This window comes from Vulpes lagopus, chromosome 9, assembly GCF_018345385.1.
Source record: "Vulpes lagopus strain Blue_001 chromosome 9, ASM1834538v1, whole genome shotgun sequence".
Taxonomy (NCBI): domain Eukaryota; kingdom Metazoa; phylum Chordata; class Mammalia; order Carnivora; family Canidae; genus Vulpes; species Vulpes lagopus.
In genome coordinates, this window is record NC_054832.1 from 18,954,809 (window position 1) to 18,975,421 (window position 20,613).

General features: G+C 34.2%; 1 protein-coding gene across 2 annotated transcripts in view; it reads left to right on the forward strand.

Annotated features, from left to right (window-relative positions):
- MRPL13 (mitochondrial ribosomal protein L13) overlaps window positions 1–20,613 on the forward strand; it is a 49,423-nt gene that overhangs the window by 24,658 nt on the left and 4,152 nt on the right. Inside the window, exons 5-6 of one of the 2 annotated variants that reach the window (XM_041768397.1) lie at window positions 3,575–3,661; window positions 9,355–9,480. In XM_041768397.1, coding sequence (XP_041624331.1) covers window positions 3,575–3,661; window positions 9,355–9,480 — 213 coding nt within the window. Of the gene's footprint in view, window positions 1–3,574; window positions 3,662–9,354; window positions 9,481–20,613 lie in introns of those variants that run through there. The other variant, XM_041768396.1, reaches the window with a different exon arrangement.

A 20,613-nucleotide genomic window follows, 5' to 3' on the forward strand; every position in this document is an offset into this window, starting at 1 on the left:
AAACATGGAATATTTATTTCTTTATCATTTGAGTTATGTACCAGAAGTTTCTAATCTAAATATTGGCTCTCAATATTGATAAAAACAAAATCTCCTGTTGCCATTTCACAACTTAATTTTTCCTTCCTTAATTTTTTATAACCCAGTCTTTGAACTATACTCATAGAATAGGTAATATTTTCCCCATTAGAACTATTTAACCTTTTTACCTAAATACATTCATAAGTAAACAAAGTGTTATGCTCTGAAGACATTCTTTTTTATTTCGCTACAGTGGTGAATAAAAATAAATATCTGTTGTCAGCATACAATCATTTATTTGATGTAATACTGCCTAAAATTTTCTTAGAGGTGAGGGAGAGGGACATATTTTATTCTAGTAAGCCCTGATATAACATTTGGAAGTTCCATACTTTACTATTTATTTTTACCTCTTAATCATTTATAGGTATTTTACAAAAATATGCTCAGAGATTACTTAAGAAATATTTAATGTTCTGTTTCAAAACATTAGACTATTACAGGTCAAATAAAATATCCTATTTTAACTATTTATATGAATTGCATATCATGATATTAAAAAGTTATATGGGCTGCTGATGATATGTTACCATAGGTGCTATAGCAAATTGTAGTTTTATTATTTGATAAATATTTTTAAAATTTAAATTTGTTATTCAGGCATACTCAACTATCCACTAGGAGGCAGTATAGTCCAACTTTTTAATAAGAATTTGGCACTACATAATATTGTAGAAATGGTTTCAAATTATGTTTTATAAAAAAATATTAAAATGCATTGCAAAATGTTTAATGAAGTCCTGGAAAATAGTTCAAAGTTAAATCCATTTTAATTATTACCTCATTTAAATAATGTTAAAAGTTTTTTAAGTCTTAATTTTGACTTTGTTTTATGATAAAGGGAATGGCTTATTAAAGGAAGAGGTCAGTTACTTTGCTTCCAAATCAAATACTTAAGTTTTTGTCTGGAACAGTAGGTCCTCTGCCAGCAGACATAATTTGCTAATCAGTACTTGGTGTATGGATGGGCTTACAAGAGAATTTGTTTCATAGTGCATCCTTCTGATTATTAGTATAGTCCTGGAATATTCTTTGTAAAATACATTAATACATTTTAATAGTTCTTAGTGGGTAATTCAACATTTCAAAATATTTTTTATAATTACACAGATCATTATTAGTAAACTCAGATAGATATGTTGATTCAGCCTTTCCTTATTCCTCTATCATATACTTTAAGAGTTTCTTTGTGCTTATATTCTTTACTTTTATTTTTAAGTTTTTCTTTATTTAAATAATCTCTACACCCAGTGTGGGGCCTGAACTCACAACCCCAGGATCAAGAGTTACATACACTTCTGATCCAGCCAACCAGATGCCCCACCTATTCATGCTTTTTTTTTTTTTTTTCTAACATGGTTCCTTTCCTGTCTTTTCTCTACCTCCATAGTTTACAATAAAGTTATTTTGTGTGAAACAAATGGCATGTGCCCTGGTTTACAGATGCAGAAGTTCTTTAATATTTATTAGCCTCGCTTTATTCTGTCTTTCTCACTTTCTGAAATGCTTAGAACTTATGCTTAAGTCTATACTGCTATGATTACTTGATTGCATGCACATGTTCTATTACTTGGGGTATATGTTGTTTGTATGTCTGCCTTTCTCTCTCCTCTGTCAGCTTATAACCTTTCTATACTTTCTAGCTTCCTCTAATTTGACTGTCAGGTTTGCATTTTTTAACACGGCAAGTTTTAAAAAGCCAGCTTGTTAATTCAAGTGACTACAACTACATTTTTATAGGGACATGAACCCTAAATGTCATATAACCCTACCACAACAATAAAATTGCTATTATGATATTCAGAGGATATAATGACTAGCTTATCCAGAAAAGATGCTCAATAATCTTAACAGTCAGTTTCTGTTTAAGATTTTTAAGAATTAAAAATTTTAAAGACTAATATCTAGATCAGTGTGTCCAATAGAAATTTCTGTCATGATGGAAGTATTCTTTGTCTGCACTATCAAATATGATAGCGACTAGCCATATGTGGCAATTGGTCACTTGAAATGTGGCTTGTGTGACTGAGTAACTGAATTTTTAATTGCTTTTAACAATAGAAATCTCTATTAAAATCTCCAGAACATAGAGTATTAACAGCACTAAACTGGAAAAATATGTATGCGATGCCATTAGCCTTTGTATGTAGTAAGGTTTTGTAGTCTGATTTGATGAGAAAATTAAAGGAATAGGAAATCCTCTTATAGTGCAACACTGTTCTAACATGTATAGTTTTGATGGGTTTAACTTTAATATAGGTCAAATTATATTCTTGGATTATGAGTTCAGATGGTAAAAATTGATACAATCCTCCAAATGTCCCTATCAGCAGTTTTATGAAGACCTTGAAGTGTATTTGTATATACTATATTACCAGCAGGCCCCCAGGAGATTGTGGAACACAGGGTGACACAGTGTGGACTTCTCTTGACAAAGGATACATCAAATCACATTCAGACCAACAAAGAGGATAATCTTAAAAAGGGAAAAGTAGGGCAGTTGGGTGGCTCAGCGGTGTAGTGCCGCCTCCAGCCCGGGGCATGGTCCTGGAGACCAGGGATCAAGTTCCATGTCGGGCTCCCTGCATGGAGCCTGCTTCTCCTTCTGCCTGTGTCTCTGCCTCTCTCTCTCTCTCTGTGTGTGTGTGTGTGTCATAAAATCTTTTTTAAAAACGGGGGGGAGCGGGGGAAAGTAAATCACAGCAAGGTTAGTTTGCCGTGTTGGGAATGAGTATGGTAGAGAGAAGGCACTTTTTGTCTTCTTGAGAACTTATGGAGAGAAACATATTGTAGGTGTGATTGCATGTGCTATATGTCTATTCTGGGACTAAGAGCACCACCTGGTTTGAATTCCAGCACCACCACTTATTAGATACTTGAAATTGAGAGAGTTCTTTAACTTCACTAAATCTATTACCTCATCTGTGGAATGAAACTCAGCATCATTAAACAAGACAACAAATGTAATGCAACTGACCACTTGTACATGCAGTGAGTTTCAGTAAATGTTCACTGTTACCACTGTTGGAGATTTGTGACTTTAAGTCAGTCTCAAAACTGTGTGTTCAGGCTTACCTTATGAATTGGAAACCTCCTGATATCCTACCTGGAGAAAACAGGATTTAAGGCCTCCTTGGGTTCTGCTTTATTCAGGATGTGACATTATTTGAGCCATAGGTTTTTATACAAGCTCAGGGAACTTTTTATTCTAACTAAAATTGGCACATATGTAGATTATTTTTAATCTCTTCCCATCGTCCTTTTCCTTTAAAAATAGGTTAAACCAAATAGAGACTAAAGAAAATAGTAATGCCCTAAATAATGACAGTTCCTTTGCTGTTACTGCCATGTATCTACTTAGGTCCTAATGTCTTTCTTTTCATTTCTGTTGAGTCTTAGCCCAGTTGTTTTCATCACTGTCTCTAATGTGTTTGCCTTCTTATATCCCAAATCAGATTTTGTTTGTTGAGTCCTACATATATCTGTTTTTCAGATTGTGAAACTAGCTATTTATGGCATGCTGCCAAAAAACCTTCACAGAAGAACTCTAATGCAGAGACTGCATCTTTTCCCAGATGAGGTAAGTCAGTGGTCATTGGTAATGATGCTACAACAAGGAACATGGCCAGAGCCCCTGTTAAATTGAGGGTATTCATTGCTTATTTCATCAGCTATAAAAAGTATGAATTTCATTTACATTTTATATGACTAGTGGAAAAACTTATATTAATCATGGATTAATAACTTAGTTTTGGTTGCTAATTATTTTCCTTAACTTTAGAATACTTGTTCTTACTCAAAATTTATCCAGCTAAAAAAGTACTTGAAAAAAATAAACATTTTTATTTATTACTGTTAAACAATTTTAAGTACAGCTTTCTCTTTAGTATAATATAATAAAATAGGGGATCCCTGGGTGGCACAGCGGTTTAGCGCCTGCCTTTGGCCCAGGGCGCGATCCTGGAGACCCGGGATCGAATCCCATGTCGGGCTCCCGGTGCATGGAGCCTGCTTCTCCATCTGCCTGTGTCTCTGCCTCTCTCTCTCTCTCTCTCTCTGTGACTATCATAAATAAATAAAAATTAAAAATATATATATAATAAAATAGTAGAAGTTCTATAATAAAATGGTTAAATCCAGGCTGTGGAATCAGACTATCTGGATTAGAATTCATGCTCCACCATTTACTGACTATATGGCCATGGGTGGTTACATATTATCTGTTTTCTCATCTGTAAAATGGAAATAATGGTACCTACTTTATGAGATTATGGTAGGGGTTCATTGAGATAACATTTGTAGAGTGCTTAGAACAGGCCTGATGGTAAGTGCCAGTTACTGTCATTACAATGGTTGTGATTGTTGTCCTTACAGTTCCTACTAAAGGAAAAATGTAGAAATTAATTCCAGATTATCAAGTTATAGCAACCATTTAAGCCACTGTGTGCTCTATTTAGTTAACTTAATGCATGAGTAAATTATTCATGGTTTTATCAAAATGGTTAATGTATTACCTTTGCTTTCCATGAATCAGTAGAATTTTCCAGTATTTACTCTACTTCTGAGGTAACAAGCATGGAAGCAGTGTCATCATCTAATAAGAATAAATGACCTTCATGAAATCACAATATTAAAACTTCTATTTCTGATTGTACCGTCCCATTTTTTTTAGACACTAATTTCTTAAAGACACAAAATGATTATATATAGATATATAATCTTAGTTATAAGGCAGTCAGGTTTGAATGTGGAGGTTTTAAGTAATACATAGTAGTTCAGTTCAACAACAAATTACTGGAATAATTTCAGACTGTAAAATTAATGGGCCCATTTTCCCAAAAATGGATCGTTATTAAATAAAAACTTCCTAGCACATTTTGTTACCCAGGCCGTGGGGAAATAGACACTCATAGATTGCTGATAAGAGTACAAAATGGGGGCAGCCTGGGTGGCTCAGTGGTTTAGCACCGCCTTCAGCCCAGGGTGTGATCCTGGCAGCCTAGGATCAAGTCCCACGTCAGGCTCCTTGCATGGAGCCTGCTTCTCCCTCTGCCTGTGTCTCTGCCTCTCTCTCTCTCTCTCTCTCTCTCTGTGTGTGTGTGTCTCTCATGAATAAATAAATAAAATCTTTAAAAAAAAATACACTCAGCTCTAAAAATCATATTTAAAAAACAGAAGAATACAAAATGGTGCAACCAATAAGGGATCTGAGAATTAGGTAACATTACATATAATACATACATAAGGAGATTTGTGGTTGATTCAGCAATCTGTTTACTCTGAAGATACACAAGATTGTTGTTTCCACAGTATTTATAATAGTAAAATAATAGAAATAAGAATTTACTTACAGGTAATTGGATAAACTATATAATATCCATTCAATTGAGTACTATATAATTACAAAAAAAGAATGCCAAATATTCTTGTGACTTAGAAAGTCACATAAATAATGCTTTCCAAGATACCTTGGTAAGTGAAAAAAAAAAAAAAGGTGAAAAAAATACAGATGGCAAACTACCTTTTGTATTCATATATACATATATATGATTACACACACCTACTGTATTTGCTTCTTTCTGCATAAAGAAACTCAGGAAGAATAAATGAGAAAATGAAGTTGGCTACTTACTAAAGCATGGGAACAAAGAGATGGGAGAAATAGGGAAGAGAATAAGGTTTTTGGAGAATGCCTTTTAGATTTTTTTTTTTTTTTTACTTCAACTTTGTTATATTAAGATTTTATATAAGGGACACATGGGTGGCTTAATCAGTTGAGTGTCCAACTCTTGATTTCAGCTCAGGTCATGATCTCAGGGTTGTGAGATCCAGCCCCAGGTCAGGCTCCATGCTCAGCTTGGAGTCTGCTTGATATTCTCTCCCTCTCCCCATGCTTCTGCACGCTCCCTTTCCCTTGTTCTCTAAAAATAAATGAATAAAATCTTTTTTAAAATAAATAAATAAAAATTAAATGGCAGCATTAATAGAAGTAAGCACAACTAGTGCCCAGATCTTGTTTTCTAAGTGCTATTGCTTATTAAAAGGAACCTGGTTTTCATTGGAGAAATGGTTGATTCTAGGTCTAGAGTAGAGATAAAACAAAGTTACTATGGAGTATATGCATGCACATATTTATTATTTCTTCATTGTTCATATTGGTAAAATAATAAGTAACAGAAGTAAGGCAGTGTTCAAAAATGGATGGAGAAATATCAAAAGAACATGGAAGGCATTTTGATTTGGTGCCAAATGACCAAATATGGGACTGTGTGAGCCTTAAAATTAATGGTAATAATAATGGGTTACATTGAATAGAAGACAAAAATCTGTGAGCCCATGATGATAGTCCAAAAATTATTTTTATCTTGTTATAAGTTCCCTTTCCTTTCTGGAGAAGAAAAAACTTTTCCTTAGAAAAGAATGTCCCCTAAAAAATGTAGAAATAATACTGAATTAGAAAAGCCACCATTATCAGCATATCCTATGGTCACTGGGTAAAAGATTATTATAGAACAAGATAGTCATACAATTTCAAAACATCATGCTACAGAATACTTACTATTTGAAAGGAGATTAGATACTTTTTTATGTTGAAGATACCTGGTGGACACCAGCATAACCAGGAGATCAAACATATCTATATGGGAAGACTGACATCATGTGCCTCCTGCTATGAATGAAGAACTGAAGACCGCACCTAAACTATCAAAATAGCATATGTCAATAATGTTTAACCTGACAAACGAAACAGTCCTACAAATCCAAATAAAAGGGCAGTCTACCACTTAATTGGCTTAGACTCTTCAAAAATGTTAATTTCATGAAGAACAAAACGCAGGGAAAGGGCTTTGTATTAAGAGACTAGACTGAAGAACTTATGTATGTTAAACAACATAGTAACAGCATAATGACAAAATGTAGCATGGGATCCTTGACAGGATCTTATACTGAAAAAAAAAAAAAGATACTTTAGAAGATTTTTTATCAGTTCGGGAAATTTGAATATACACTTACATATCAGAAGAAAGTACTTCATCAATGTTAATTTTCCTAAACATGACTTTGTAACGTGTGTGTATATACGTGAAAAGGAGGGCAAACATGTCCTATTTTAACAATTGGTGAATTTACATGAAGGTTAGATGAGTATTCACTGTATCCTCACAACCTTTCTGTAAAATTGAAATTTCTTTTAGAAATTGACAAAGGTGAAAACCCTGCCCCCTGCTTATTGCACTCATTCTTTTCCTTATTCCCCCTTTAGGTTAATTATTCTCTCCATGCAGAGGACTCTTAAATCTCTACAAACACATTCAGTTAGCATGTTTGGGTTACATTCCCTGTGTTCAGTTTAAAGGAGCCACTTCCTCTCTTCTTGGTTTCATGTGTAATGCCTAATCAACAACTTTTCTTTTCTCATTTTGCACTATTTTTTAATCCATTCTTTCAGCAAATGGTTCTAATAGTGGAGAAAGTTTGTAAGCTCATTTCAGTCAAAATTCTCTTCAGTCAGCAAACATTTACTAACCCACTATGTTCCACACCCTGTGCTGTGTAAGCACTTGGCAACTTTTAAAATTGTCTTTGTGAATGATAGAGGGATTTTTTTAATGGCTTCCCAAAGGAGTGTGAAATATTCATGAATTTTTATAAATATCAAACTGGCAAGTAGACTTTTTCAGGAAATAAAAAATTACAGCAACTTAATATTTGTATGTCCAAGCATCCTCTCCTTGTTCCAGTTCTGTGTAATTTATATGTCCAAGCATCCTCTCCTTGTTCCAGATTGAATACATCAGGGAAGGGATGTTAAATGCTTCTCAGTGAAGAAACACATTGTCAATAGTATTTATTATATTTTGTATATATTGATAGTGACCCTATACAAACCATAATTTTAAAAAGCCAACTAAAGTTTTTAAAACATTACTAAAATTTTTCCATATTAGGTTTTAGAACAAGTATATAACTCCATAGAGTTCTGTGATTCTTTAAAGCTACTTTAAAATTTTATTTTGATCCTTAAGACATTGAATAGAAAACAATTACTGTATTGACGCCATGTCCTTGCCCAGATATTTGATTCCCAATTATGATATGTTCTTTTCCAAGAATTGTAATTTACTATATAATTTTTTTTAATGTTTGGGAACATACTGTTATGAAAAGAGGGAAATATATGTGCTATCCCTGTGGAAATATTCATAGGTCACTTTCATAGATATCTAACCATTATTTCAGTAATCTCCAAAATTAACTTACCATCCAAACTCACAAGACAGTTCCCTTTCCCTATTTCTGATTCACGAAGCACAGTATAAATGTAAATTTTTTTGGTTACTCATGCTCTTCATTTTATCACTTCCTTTACTTTGTTCAGTATCTGTTCCTTTAAAATCTCTCTCAAATATATGTTTTAGTTTTTAGTTTGCTTTTAATTATGCAAATTCAGATTTTTTTGCATAATAGCTTTTTCTTTCATTTTTCTGAATATTTGAATATATAACTAGGGAAAAGTCATTATGAGCAGAGGGAATACCATTAATAAAGGCACCAGGATTTTAGTGTGGAACAATGCATGAAAAGCAAGGAGGCTGATAATTCAGAAGCCATGGATGGGTGTGTGTGTGAAGAGATGGAGACACAGAGGTGGTCTAGGAGGCAGGACACTGATTTGAGCAGTGACATTTTTAAAACTGTAATCCTTTAGAGGCCATCATCTTTTTATTTCCTTTTATATTCTGTGACTCTAGCACAATTTCTGGTTCATAGAAGGAGTTCAGTGAATGTTGGCTAAATGACTCAAAGAAGCAACATATTTTCATTTTCCAGAGTTTTTTCTGGCAACAACATGGAGTATGAATTGAAAGGTTGTGTCACAGGAAGCCATAGACCTAGTACATTCACTCAATCAGATGAAAAGTCATGAGAATCAGCCAAGGCAGTTCCTTTCTGTATTTGAAAGGCCAGGAATAAATTAAACAGTTTAGAAAAAAATAGTTCGAACTTAGTCACTCAATAGTCCTCAGAATTGAAGATGTCTGATTTATCATGAGAAATATGTTTGTCAAGATTATAAGTTATAGTATTATAATGAGATTACTTTTATCATTAATGTACTTTTCAGGGATTTTTATGGACTTTTAAAGATTATATTGTTTTCCTCATTCTTTATTCTTTAGTTTGTTATTTTTTAATATTCGCTAAGTATTACTACTTTATTTCTAAGGAACATATTTTAAGAAAATTAAATCTGAATTTTATTTAACGTAGGATATACCAGAAGATATTCGTAAGAATTTAGTGGAAGAGCTTCCTCAACCACGAAAAGTACCAAGACGTCTAGATGAGTACACGCAGGAAGAAATAGAGGCTTTCCCAATAGTGTGGTCTCCGTAAGTCTTTTCTCTTTCCTGTCTTTGTTTTTATTTTTCTGGTTTTCCTTTCTTTCTTTTTTTTTTTTTTTAAGGTTTTATTTATTCATGAGAGACACACAGAGAGAGAGAGAGAGAGAGGCAGAGGGAGAAGCAGGCTCCATGCAGGTAGCCCAACATGGGACTTGATCCCAGGTCTCCAGGATCACATCCTGGGCTGAAGGTGGCACTAAACCACTGAGCCACCATGCCTGCCCTATTTTTCTGGTTTTCTAAGCTTAGTTTAGTACCCCCTGTTTCTTTAACCAAATGAGAAAATCCTCGAGTGTGGGAATAGTGAACTTTTTTTACTTCCTTGGATACTCCTTCCATCTTCCACCTGCAAATAAATTCTAGATGTAGGTATTACAACCAAAAGTCTCTAAAGTTTTAAAACCTTGCTATGGCCATGTAAGGATGTTCACAGGTGTCTATAATTGTGAGATTTTTTGTTTGAGATGACATTACTTGGATCGATTGTAGTCTCTTGGAATGATAAACAAATTATCATTACTGAAAACAAAGTGATTCTCCCATTTTCTGAATTGTTTCACTAAGTTTGAGAGTATCATCTAATGAAAAGTCACCGATTCTGGACAGTTAACAGTCTTGACCCAAATAGAAAAACAAAATAGCAAACACTTTTTGCTATCCTCTACACAATTTCCTCTGTCTGAGGTCCAGAAAAGTGCTCAGTTTTGACATACTATCTCCCATCTGATTTTTTCCAGGTTTCCTTATCTTCCTACCAGGGTCTCCATGACCTGGCTCCTCTCTGTCTCTGAAGCTTAATTAAGTTCTCCACACTTCACTAGGCTAGCAATACCACCTGTTTAAGGCTGTCCCCCTTTTTACACAATTTAATTTTTCCTTGTCTTTGTTCTGCTATTATTTCGTCTAAAACAGTATTTCCCTCCCCTCATGCTCTGAAATAAAGAACTCATTCTTTAGACCTTAGTTCAAATACCACCACCTTTAAAAATCCTTACGTAAACTTGGAGACCAGACTAAGTACCCAGCCATCTTCTGTCGTAGCACCTGCTGTGTTACTCTGTTATTACCACTATATTTAGCTCCTCAGGAGCAAGGGCTGCATCTTGTTCATCACTGCATCCCTAGTGCGTAGAACAGTACTTCTACAAGGGGGTCTTGGGAACACTTACAGAATTTATACTATAGATCTAAAAGAGAACCACAAATACTACCCTTTGTGCTCTGAATATTTGTATCTCTTTATTGGCTCTTTGGCCACATAGGTTTATGAAACTATAAGCCTTCCCAAGATTGTTAGATGTCCAGCAATCTAATCCTTGACTCTTGTTATTGCATCTTCCCACTCTTCCCACACCGAAGTCTTTAGGATATTCTGTTTGAATCTTTTTGACTTTACTGATTTGTATTATCAAGATTCTCCTTTACTATATCTGCAGATGATGAGCAAAATAATACAATTTTTAGTGACCATTTATCATAGTGACTATTTGTTGGGTACTTTCCAATTGCCTGACACTGTACTGAGTAGTTTACACGCATTGTATTTAATTCTCTCCACAGGCCTATGAGATAGATCTATTATTCCTATTTTGAAGTAAGGCATGGGTCATCTGGTTTGTAAGATAGGCTGTGTTTGGACCTATGTCTGATTCCAAAGCCTGTGTTCTTTCCACAGAAGCAAACTACATCATTAATTTATTTTTTTCAACAAATACATTTTAGCTACCTCTTCTGTACAAGACACTGTCATAGGCTCTTAGACGCACATTGGAGAAATTCCACTAAAACTGTTATTTAGGAGCACCTGGTTGGCTCATTGGTTGAGCATCTGCCTTTGGGTCTGTCATGATCCCAGGGTCCTGGGATCGAGTCCTGTATTGGGCTCCCCACAGGGAGCCTGCTTCTCCCCCTGCCTCTCTGTGTGTCTCTCATGAATAAATAAATAAAATTTTTAAAAAAAAACAATATTTAATTCAGCTGCACAAACTTTTGAGTTTATGCTATGTGCCAGATCTTTGGATAGATGTCCTGGATGTACAGATGGTGAAGCATTTACATGTAACTTCCTCCAGAAGTCCTTCCTATAATCCCGTGAACTGGGTTAGGCCCCCTTTTTAGGGTCTCTTTTTACACTTTCATTTTCATTTATTGTATTTATTCTAATGTAATTTAATATATGTGTGATTTTTTGTTTAATATCTTTCTCTAACTTGACTCCATGGGGGAACTCCATGTTGTCTTATTTACCCCAGCATAGCATCTGACACATTGAGTAGGCACTCAGAAAATACTTATTGAATGAATAAATGAAGAAAAGCAAATATCCTTTATCAGCTTTTATAAATGATGTTAAGAAAGAATCTCTAGAAGATATGAAGTGAAGGTAATAATATGCTCCAATTTAATACTAGGTCTTCTTGCTAGGATCATTGAAATTGACTAGATTTAAAAACAGTTTTGTTTCTGTTCACTATATCATCTGAGTTATCAATTTCAGTTGATATTAAATGAGCAATTAAACTACGTGGGAAAAAAACGTGAAAAATTGAAAAAATTGATTTTATGGTGTCTAATATTAATACCAGCTAGTTACCAGGATACATCCTCATGATAAGTGTTTTTCTCTAAAAATAAAGAAGTGCATTCTCCATCATTCCTTAGGTTCTGGTTTTCATTGCTTGACAATGACCAAGAAACTATACATTATGTGATGTGATTTGATTCTAACAACTAAGTTTAGTTGGGGGGAGGGGTGATTGTGTCTCTTTTGACCTTTTTAAATGCCTATTTAATAGTTTGCCTTCTTGTCAAAACCTGAGTCTATTTTAAATTCTTTTTATTTAAATTCATTTTTTCACCCAGATTATGCAGTGCTTTATTTAGATAAATCAGTAGTATGTGAAAATAAAAGGTTTTACAGTTTGTTTTACATGTTATGATCTTTCCATTTCTCTCTACTTTGACATCTAGACATGAGACTCTGTACTTGGACAAATTTTATATTTTAGAAAAATCATTTTAATTTAACTTGTTTTTGGAGACTTACATGGTCATTTATTCCAGACATATTCTATGTGCCTTTTCCTACTTAATCTACATAGTACTTATATTTATCTTTACAACTGAACCCACATATATAGAACATGTTTTTAGGAAGATGTAAACATTTTTTTTTAATCCTTTTAAAGAGAATTTGGCTACAAATTGAAATTAATCTCTAGTTTATGAAAAACATTTATTAACTTAAGTTTACCACTTTGGAATCTTTCACTTACTAAGAATTCACATAATATAGACTTCAAGCTCAAGCATTCAATTAAAAACTTTCACTTTTGGGGATTTAAAAAGTATTAAATGGGAGTCCTAGGTAGCTTAGTAGGTTGGGCATCTGTCTTCCATTCCAATCATGATCTAGGGTCCTGACACTGAGCCCTGAGTCTGCTTCTCCCTCCCTCTGCCCCTGCCCTTTCCACTGCTTGTGTTCTCTAATAAAATCTTTTTTAAAAGTAAAAAATAAAAATTATTAAATGTTTAGGGTGCCTGGATAGCCGAGTTAGTTATGCATCCAACTCTTGGTTTCAGCTCAGGGTCATGAGATTGAGCCCCATTTCATTGTCAGGCTCCATGCTCAGCGGGGAATCTGCCTGAGATTTACTTTCTCCCTCTGCCCCTCTCTGATCTCTTTCCTTCTCTCCCTCCCTTCCAACCTCCCTCCCTTTAAAATAAATACATCTTTTTTAAAAAAGTATTAAATGTTCATTGTAGAAACTATGAACAAGATACAAACTTAGAGTAAATAATCTCACTGAAGTTAACATTTTGGTGTGTTTTTTGTGTTTATGTTGTGTGTCTGTCTGTGTCTTTTATTTTTATCCCCATTTTTTCATAAAAAAGGAAATACAGGCACAGAAAGAAAAGTAATTTGACTAAGATCACATAATTGTAAGTGGTGGGTTAGTGATTCAAACCTAAGTTGACTGGCTCCTGAGTTGTGGTCCTAGCCACTTTGCCTGACTGCCTCTTGTTGCCTTTTGTAGCATCTTATATAAATGTACTTAAGTCATGTAGTTCTCAGATATTTCACTTTATTTTTTTATTTTTTATTTATTTATTTTAGATATTTCGCTTTAAAAAGCAAAATATTTTAAGTAGTATTTTAAGTAGTCTGAGTTTTGGTAGGTTACCATGCTGTATGAAGTTCTGGAAATCTAAGAATGTCATATCTGATTTTTTTTTAATAGAAACACCATCATAAATGAATTCATATTCCTAACCAAGAGGGCTATATGGTACTTTGTTTTTAACTTGAAATACCAAAGTGCTGCTTAATCAAATATGTGACCAAACATAGATTATGCAGTTAGAGTTGTATATACATCATGAATAAAGAATACTGATCAAACTGCTCATTATACTAAGTGATTTGGTTTGTTTAAAACGAATTAGAAGGTGACTGAGTGCCTTTATTATATTAATGGAATTAGGAAGGGCTTTCCATAGTTATTGTTTTTTTTAAGATTTTATTCATTTATTCATGAGAAACACAGAGAGAAAGAGAAGCAGAGACACAGACAGAGGGAGAAGCAGGCTCCATGCAGGGAATCTGATGCAGGACTTGATCCCCGGACTCCAGGATCACGCCCTGAGTTAAAGGCAGACGCCCAACCGCTGAGCCACCCAGGGATCCCTCTATAATTATTTTTAAGGAAATTTTTAGAGAAACTTCAAGTAACTTGATGCATTTTTGAGTTACTGCTCTGGGGATTTATTTCCCTGCCATTTCTTTTCATTCCAAATTTCCCTCTGACAGGAATATGCATTAAGGCACCAGCCTTTCCTTTTTATGCTCTGCTAAAATATGATCTTTCCTTACAAGCAGCCATGCAACTTGTGTCAGTTTGTGTTCCCAAGATAATAATGTGGCTATACACTTAGACATAACAATTTAAGGATATCTCATGATATAGGTATACCAGTTATTTAACATAAATCATTCGACATTTTATTTCTGCACATTGGAGCTGACATTAAGTCCAGTTAGTTTTTATTACCGTGGAATGCATAGAACCAGTAAAAAAAAAAAAAAAAAAAAAAAAAAAAAAAGCATTTTTGGATTGGCCAAAAGCTTATGTCTGAGAAATGGATAATCTTTTGATTCAGGGCTGTCTAATAGAACTTCCCACATGATGAAAAAACTCTCTATCAGAGCTGTCTAATACAGTAGCTCCTGACCACATGTGGGTCTTGAGTACTTATGCTGTGGCTAGTGTGACTGAGAAACTGAACTTTTATTTTATGTAATTTTAATTAAGTTAAGTTTCAGTAGCCTCATGTGACTAGTGACCACTTTAATGAACGTTGGCATTTTAGTTGCCATTTTATAAAGTTCTAATATTAAATATTATAGACATTAGAGTAAAAAATAAAATATGTAACACACTATGCAGTGTAACCCATTGAAAATGGGATTTCTCGGGGTGCCTGGGTAACTCAGTTGGTTAAGTGTCTGCCTTCAGCTCAGGTCATGATTTCAGGTTTTGGGATCAAGCCCCACTTTGGGCTCCCTGAGCAAGGAGCCTGCATCTCCCTCTCTCCCTGCTCCCCCACCCCCGCCCCACGCTTGCTCACTTCTCTCTCTCAAATAAATAAATAAAATCTTTAAAAAAAGAAAATGGGATTTCTCATTACTGTTAGATTTGCTGTCATGAGAAATTTTTTTTTTCTCCTTTTGGAGAAGGCGGCTGCTCTCATTCCACCCAAAATAGCTAAGCCAACAATATAATCTTCTTTTGGAATGTAGTAATTGGAATTTAGTCAAGATAGATCTGATGGTGAATCTGCAGAGACTTGATTGAAACAGATGTACCTGGGTTGCACCTAAATCAATAGACACAATAATAGCTTGCTTTGGTTTTTGTTTCCCTAGTAATAAAATTTTATATATGTTTACAGTATAGAAATGTACGTTTTAAAATTGGAACTGTTATTAGATTTTGGTTAAATATAGGTTTATTAGCTCTTCTGTTAGAGACCAAAGCTTTTAAGAAACAAACAGTAATAATAGTCTAAACCCATTGAACCCAGTAGGTGATTGACAAATTGTTTTAATTAAAAGCTCTGTTATTGGGATTTCATTTAAATTATTTTAAATCACTTAGGAAAGTTATGTTCTCTCAGGCCTAATTTCAGTTTATGCAGATATTATGCTGGTTGTATAGTCATTTTTAAAACAATGTTAGGAAGAAAAGAAACATTTATGAGAAAGCTGAATTTTTTTTAATAATTAAAAATCATTTTCTTGTATAAGAAGTATTGCCTATAAACTTCACTTCTTAAATTAGTGGATATACTTGGTGTATTAATATTTTTATAGCTCATGCATACATAGATTGTGTTAGAATATCTTACAAAGCTGTTTTGTTTCTTGATGGTACAAAATAAATGTGTGGTTGCCATGTGCAAGTGGTGATTGTAGAATATGCACTGAGAATTTGTCAAATAAAAAGCAACAGCACTGTTTTTCCCTCACAGTGCATTTGCCTGGAATTACAGCTTTCAAATGGTCAACTTATTTTAATGCTGTCAATAATTATTTCCATAATCATTGTAGTTTTGCCAAAACATTACAAAACCACAGTAATCATAGAAATTATAATGCTATCACTGTAATGGAAACTTTTCATTATGTAGGATAAAAATAAAACTTGATCATTTTAAACTTTTTTATTTCATTTTTACAAAATTCTGTGGGAGAGCTTTTCTTAGGAAAAATAAGGTATGTGGAAAATTTCAACTTGAGTTGCTTCACATAATCCACAGAGTAAGTGATGAAACAATACCAAAAAAGAAATGTATTTCTGTATTCCTCACTCATTAAGTCAGTAATGCTTTATTTTAAACAAAACCCTCACCTGTGTATAGACACTACGTGTGGAAAGTTCAGCATCAATAAATCTTGAAAAGAGATGTTTATAATGAAAACTCATTTACCCAGGGGTTAATGCCCTCTATAGACTGTGCTATTAGAAGTGTGCCTGCAAAGAAGTGAATGGCAAGGATGAAAGTGGGGAGATAGGAGAACAGTCGTTACTGGCCCTGAATTGTCTTTCCTGAAAGCAGGATTCGATTTAGAGTATTTCATCAGGCTGGATGCCTCTAGCCCTGGAAAAGGAACACAAGTGTGAGGACATTAGCCTGGGAAAGGGCCGTGGTGAGCATCCTGTCTCGTCTCGTCTGTAGCTCGAGAGCAATGATTTAAACTTACACATGCCCTCTGATTTGAAACCTATGAATTGTAAAAATCTACAGATTTTCAGGTTTAGTAAAATTAATACCCAGAAAATTATATTTTTACCTATGCCTTTTAAATTGTAAAATGTGCTTCATTCACATCAGATGCTTAATTTATTGAAAGACCATAAAGGAGGATTTTTACCTTTTCAAAAACCCATAAGGAATTAGGATCTGGACATCTTCAAGATTTTCCATAATTTTATGCTAGTCTGTCATATGGCATTTTCCTACAAGATTTAACTTAATTTGCTGCTCTTCACAGGCAAAAGTTATTAGCTGGACTTCAGGAGCAGGGTTACATTCCAATTTTCCCATTATTTCAACCAGCTCAGCACTGGCATAAACTGTAGACCTCAGTATTTCCAGTGCTGCATTTTGCTCAAATTAGACCTTCTAAACTTTACTGTTCTTTTGGATATGAACAGATTAGGACTGGTTGTTAAAATTAAAAAGAATCTCAACTTGAGCAATCAAATCAAATCATTCCAAGCCAATAGAGCTTATGACTTAAAAATGATAGTTGAATGGAACAGCAATTCCTATTTATCTTAACTGAAAAAAGCAGTAAGTTGATTTAAAATTTTTAACAATTCTATTAATTTAGTTGGTTTTTAAAGCACCATTGAAGTTTTTCTAATCAGGATTTGGTATATGGTACAATACCTAGAAAAATGAGTAGAGAGGCACCATTATTCTGCCTCACTATTTTCTGTATAGCTAACATCTTTAGTTCAAAGAATTTTAGTTCGAGGACTATGCAGTGTCACCAGATTTCCTGTGATTGTTTATTCTAAACAGTTTCATCAGACTATTATTGAGAGACTTAAAACTCAATCAAATTGATATTTTATTGTTAAGATTACTCCACTGTCCATATTTTATTCTTATCTTTTAAATATTTTGTTGGAGTAAGCATTATACTGACAAATACTATTTATGAGTGAAAAGACATAAGACCTAAGGGACAATAAAATATTTTTGAGATTTCTTACACTTAAGTTTATACCCGATTTCATGAATTTACAACTGAAATTCAAATGCTTTTTTCTTCTGGAAAATAACTTATCTTAATGAGATAAATAATACTAAGTGTCTCACTGAACCATCACGTAAACAGTATTTCATTTATTCACATATTTCATTTTATTCACAAACCAAATGGATTTGTCCCAGCATTTTACAATGAAAACTATAAAATCCCTAAAGATTTTTCATGAAGTCAAAAGATAAATTCTTTTATAGAAATGTCCCCATTTTCAAACTAATTTAAATGTGTTGGCTTCTGTCAGTTTTTGTCCTGAATTTTATCTCTGAATTTCTAAGATGTACTTGTTTCATTTTAATGAGTGGCAGCATTTTGCATAGCGATTTCAGTAGTAAAGGATTTGCTATAGAAAATAGAGAATTTTGTGAGATGTGGTAGGATTTTAACTTTCAAGTTTCTTAGCAGTCACAAGTATCACAGAATACTTTCTATAGTTCAGACAGCCCTTTTTGTCAATTGTTTCCTCATTGAAAAGGGGATTTTTTTTTTAAGCTGTAGTATTTGAAGGCAGTTTTCTGCTAGTGACAAGTATTAAGTGCAAAATGAACTGTCGCTATAGAACATTTAGTAGCTATGTAATTTTAGCACAATTTAGAAGAAAAGAAAGTCTAATATTGGCTAATTCTTTGAAGATTCATTAATCTCCCATATTACCCTGAGTATATATATATGAAAGTTTAACACTTTTAGCTCTCACCTCAGAGGTCAAAGTGTACATATTGTGTCTGTGTATGAGTGTGTACATCTGTATGTGTATCTCTGTCAAAGAAATATACTGTCTAAAGACAGAAACCGGTCTTGCTTACTGCTGTGTTTCCAGTCCCCACAGTTAGACATGACACTCAGTAATCTTTGTTGAATGAATAAATGAGTGGAATCTTATCTCCATGAAAGAGGAATTGACTTTTAATTCAGGAAGTATGGTAGGGACGCCTGGGTGGCTCAGAGGTTGAGCGCCTGCCTTCGGCCCAGGGCGTGATCCTGGAATCCTGGGATCGAGTCCCACGTCAGGCTCCCTGCATGGAGCCTGCTTCTCCCTCTGCCTGTGTCTCTGCCTCTCTCTCTCTCTCTCTCTCTCTCTCTCTCTCTCTCTCTGTGTGTCTCATGAATAAATAAATAAGATCTTTTTAAAAAGGGGGGGTGAGAAGTATGGTAAATTCATATTTTGGTCTTTGCTTTTTATTTATTTTTTTTAATTTTTATTTATTTATGATAGTCACAGAGAGAGAGAGAGAGGCAGAGACATAGGCAGAGGGAGAAGCAGGCTCCATACAACGGGAGCCCGACGTGGGATTCGATCCCGGGTCTCCAGGATCGCGCCCTGGGCCAAAGGCAGGCGCCAAACCGCTGCGCCACCCAGGGATCCTGGTCTTTGCTTTTTAAATCTTGCTTAATAGTTATAGCTAAAATAGAGTTTTTCTTTTTTTAATACAGTTTTTCTTAATAGTCCATATTTTAGTGTAACTCTGATATATTTAGTTGTGAATTATTTATATTACACATATAAAGAAAAGATTATGGTAATTTTGTTAAAATATAACTTGTTTCTGTCAAGGAATATGTTTCTATAAAAAAAACTAATAGAGATTAGCTTTCTGTAACAGCACTTGAAATGTCTCTTCAAAGATTTCCTGAGATTATTTTAGAATAGTGTCATTTACAAAAATATCAACCTTATAGAATATTATCTTTTATATTAGGACTTCATGATTTTTTTTTTGCACTGAAACAGTGAAAAGAACTAAGCAGACAAATATAGAATATAAATTCACTCATCATCCTTCTAGCAAAGGATTAAGCCTTTTCATTTTGGTACATTAAGGTTTCAAACAACATTTAAGCATCCATACTGTGAAAAGCAATAAGCTAGATGCCAGGTGTCTTGCTTTTAAAAATTATTTAATCTAGTAAGTAGATGAGGTAGATCTACACATAAAGTAGGGTAGGGGCACTTCTGTGGCCCAGTTGGTTAAGCATCTGCCTTTGGCTCAAGTCATGATCCCAGGGTTCAACATTGAGCCTCAAATCCATGTTCCCTGTTCAGTGAGGAGTCTGCTTCTTTTCCTTCTCCCTCTGTCTCTCCCTCCCACTCGTGCATGCATGCTCTCTCTCAAGTAAATAAAATCTTAAAAAGGAAAAAGGTAGCAGGACACCTGGCTGGCTCAATGGTTGAGCGTCTGCCTTTAGCTCAGGGAGTGATCCCGGGTCCAGGGATCAAGTCCCTCATTGGGTTTCCTGCAGTGAGCCTGCTTCTCCCTCTGTGTCTCTGCTTCTCTCTGTGTGTCTCTCATGAATAAATAAATAAAACCTTTCTTAAAAAAAAAATGTAGGGTAAGTATGTAAACAACATAATTCAGGAATTTAATTCTGATAATACAATGTTGCCATATGTAGATTAGCAATGTTTAAAGAACCAAATATAACATTTAACTCACATTACTAAAACTACATGGACTATAATTTAATCTTTCTTTGGTGATAGATACCAAAGGAATTCCAGTATCCAGCCTCAGTACATATTATCATAATGTAAAATTATTATTGTATCAGAAAAGCATAAAACTGCCTGTTAATAAAGTTCTCTCGTGGGTAAAGAGCTAAAAAGGATACTGTATAGCAAATGGAATCACCTCTAGCTAAGGAAGAGGTATGTTACCTTCTCTTAGGCACAGCATAGTTTTAGAAATTTACTTCAAAAAAAAAATTTACTTCATTTCCTTTTTTAGCATCTTCAAGTAGTCAACCCCTCTGTCTTATGAATAGCTCTGTATGAGGTCTAAGGTGAAC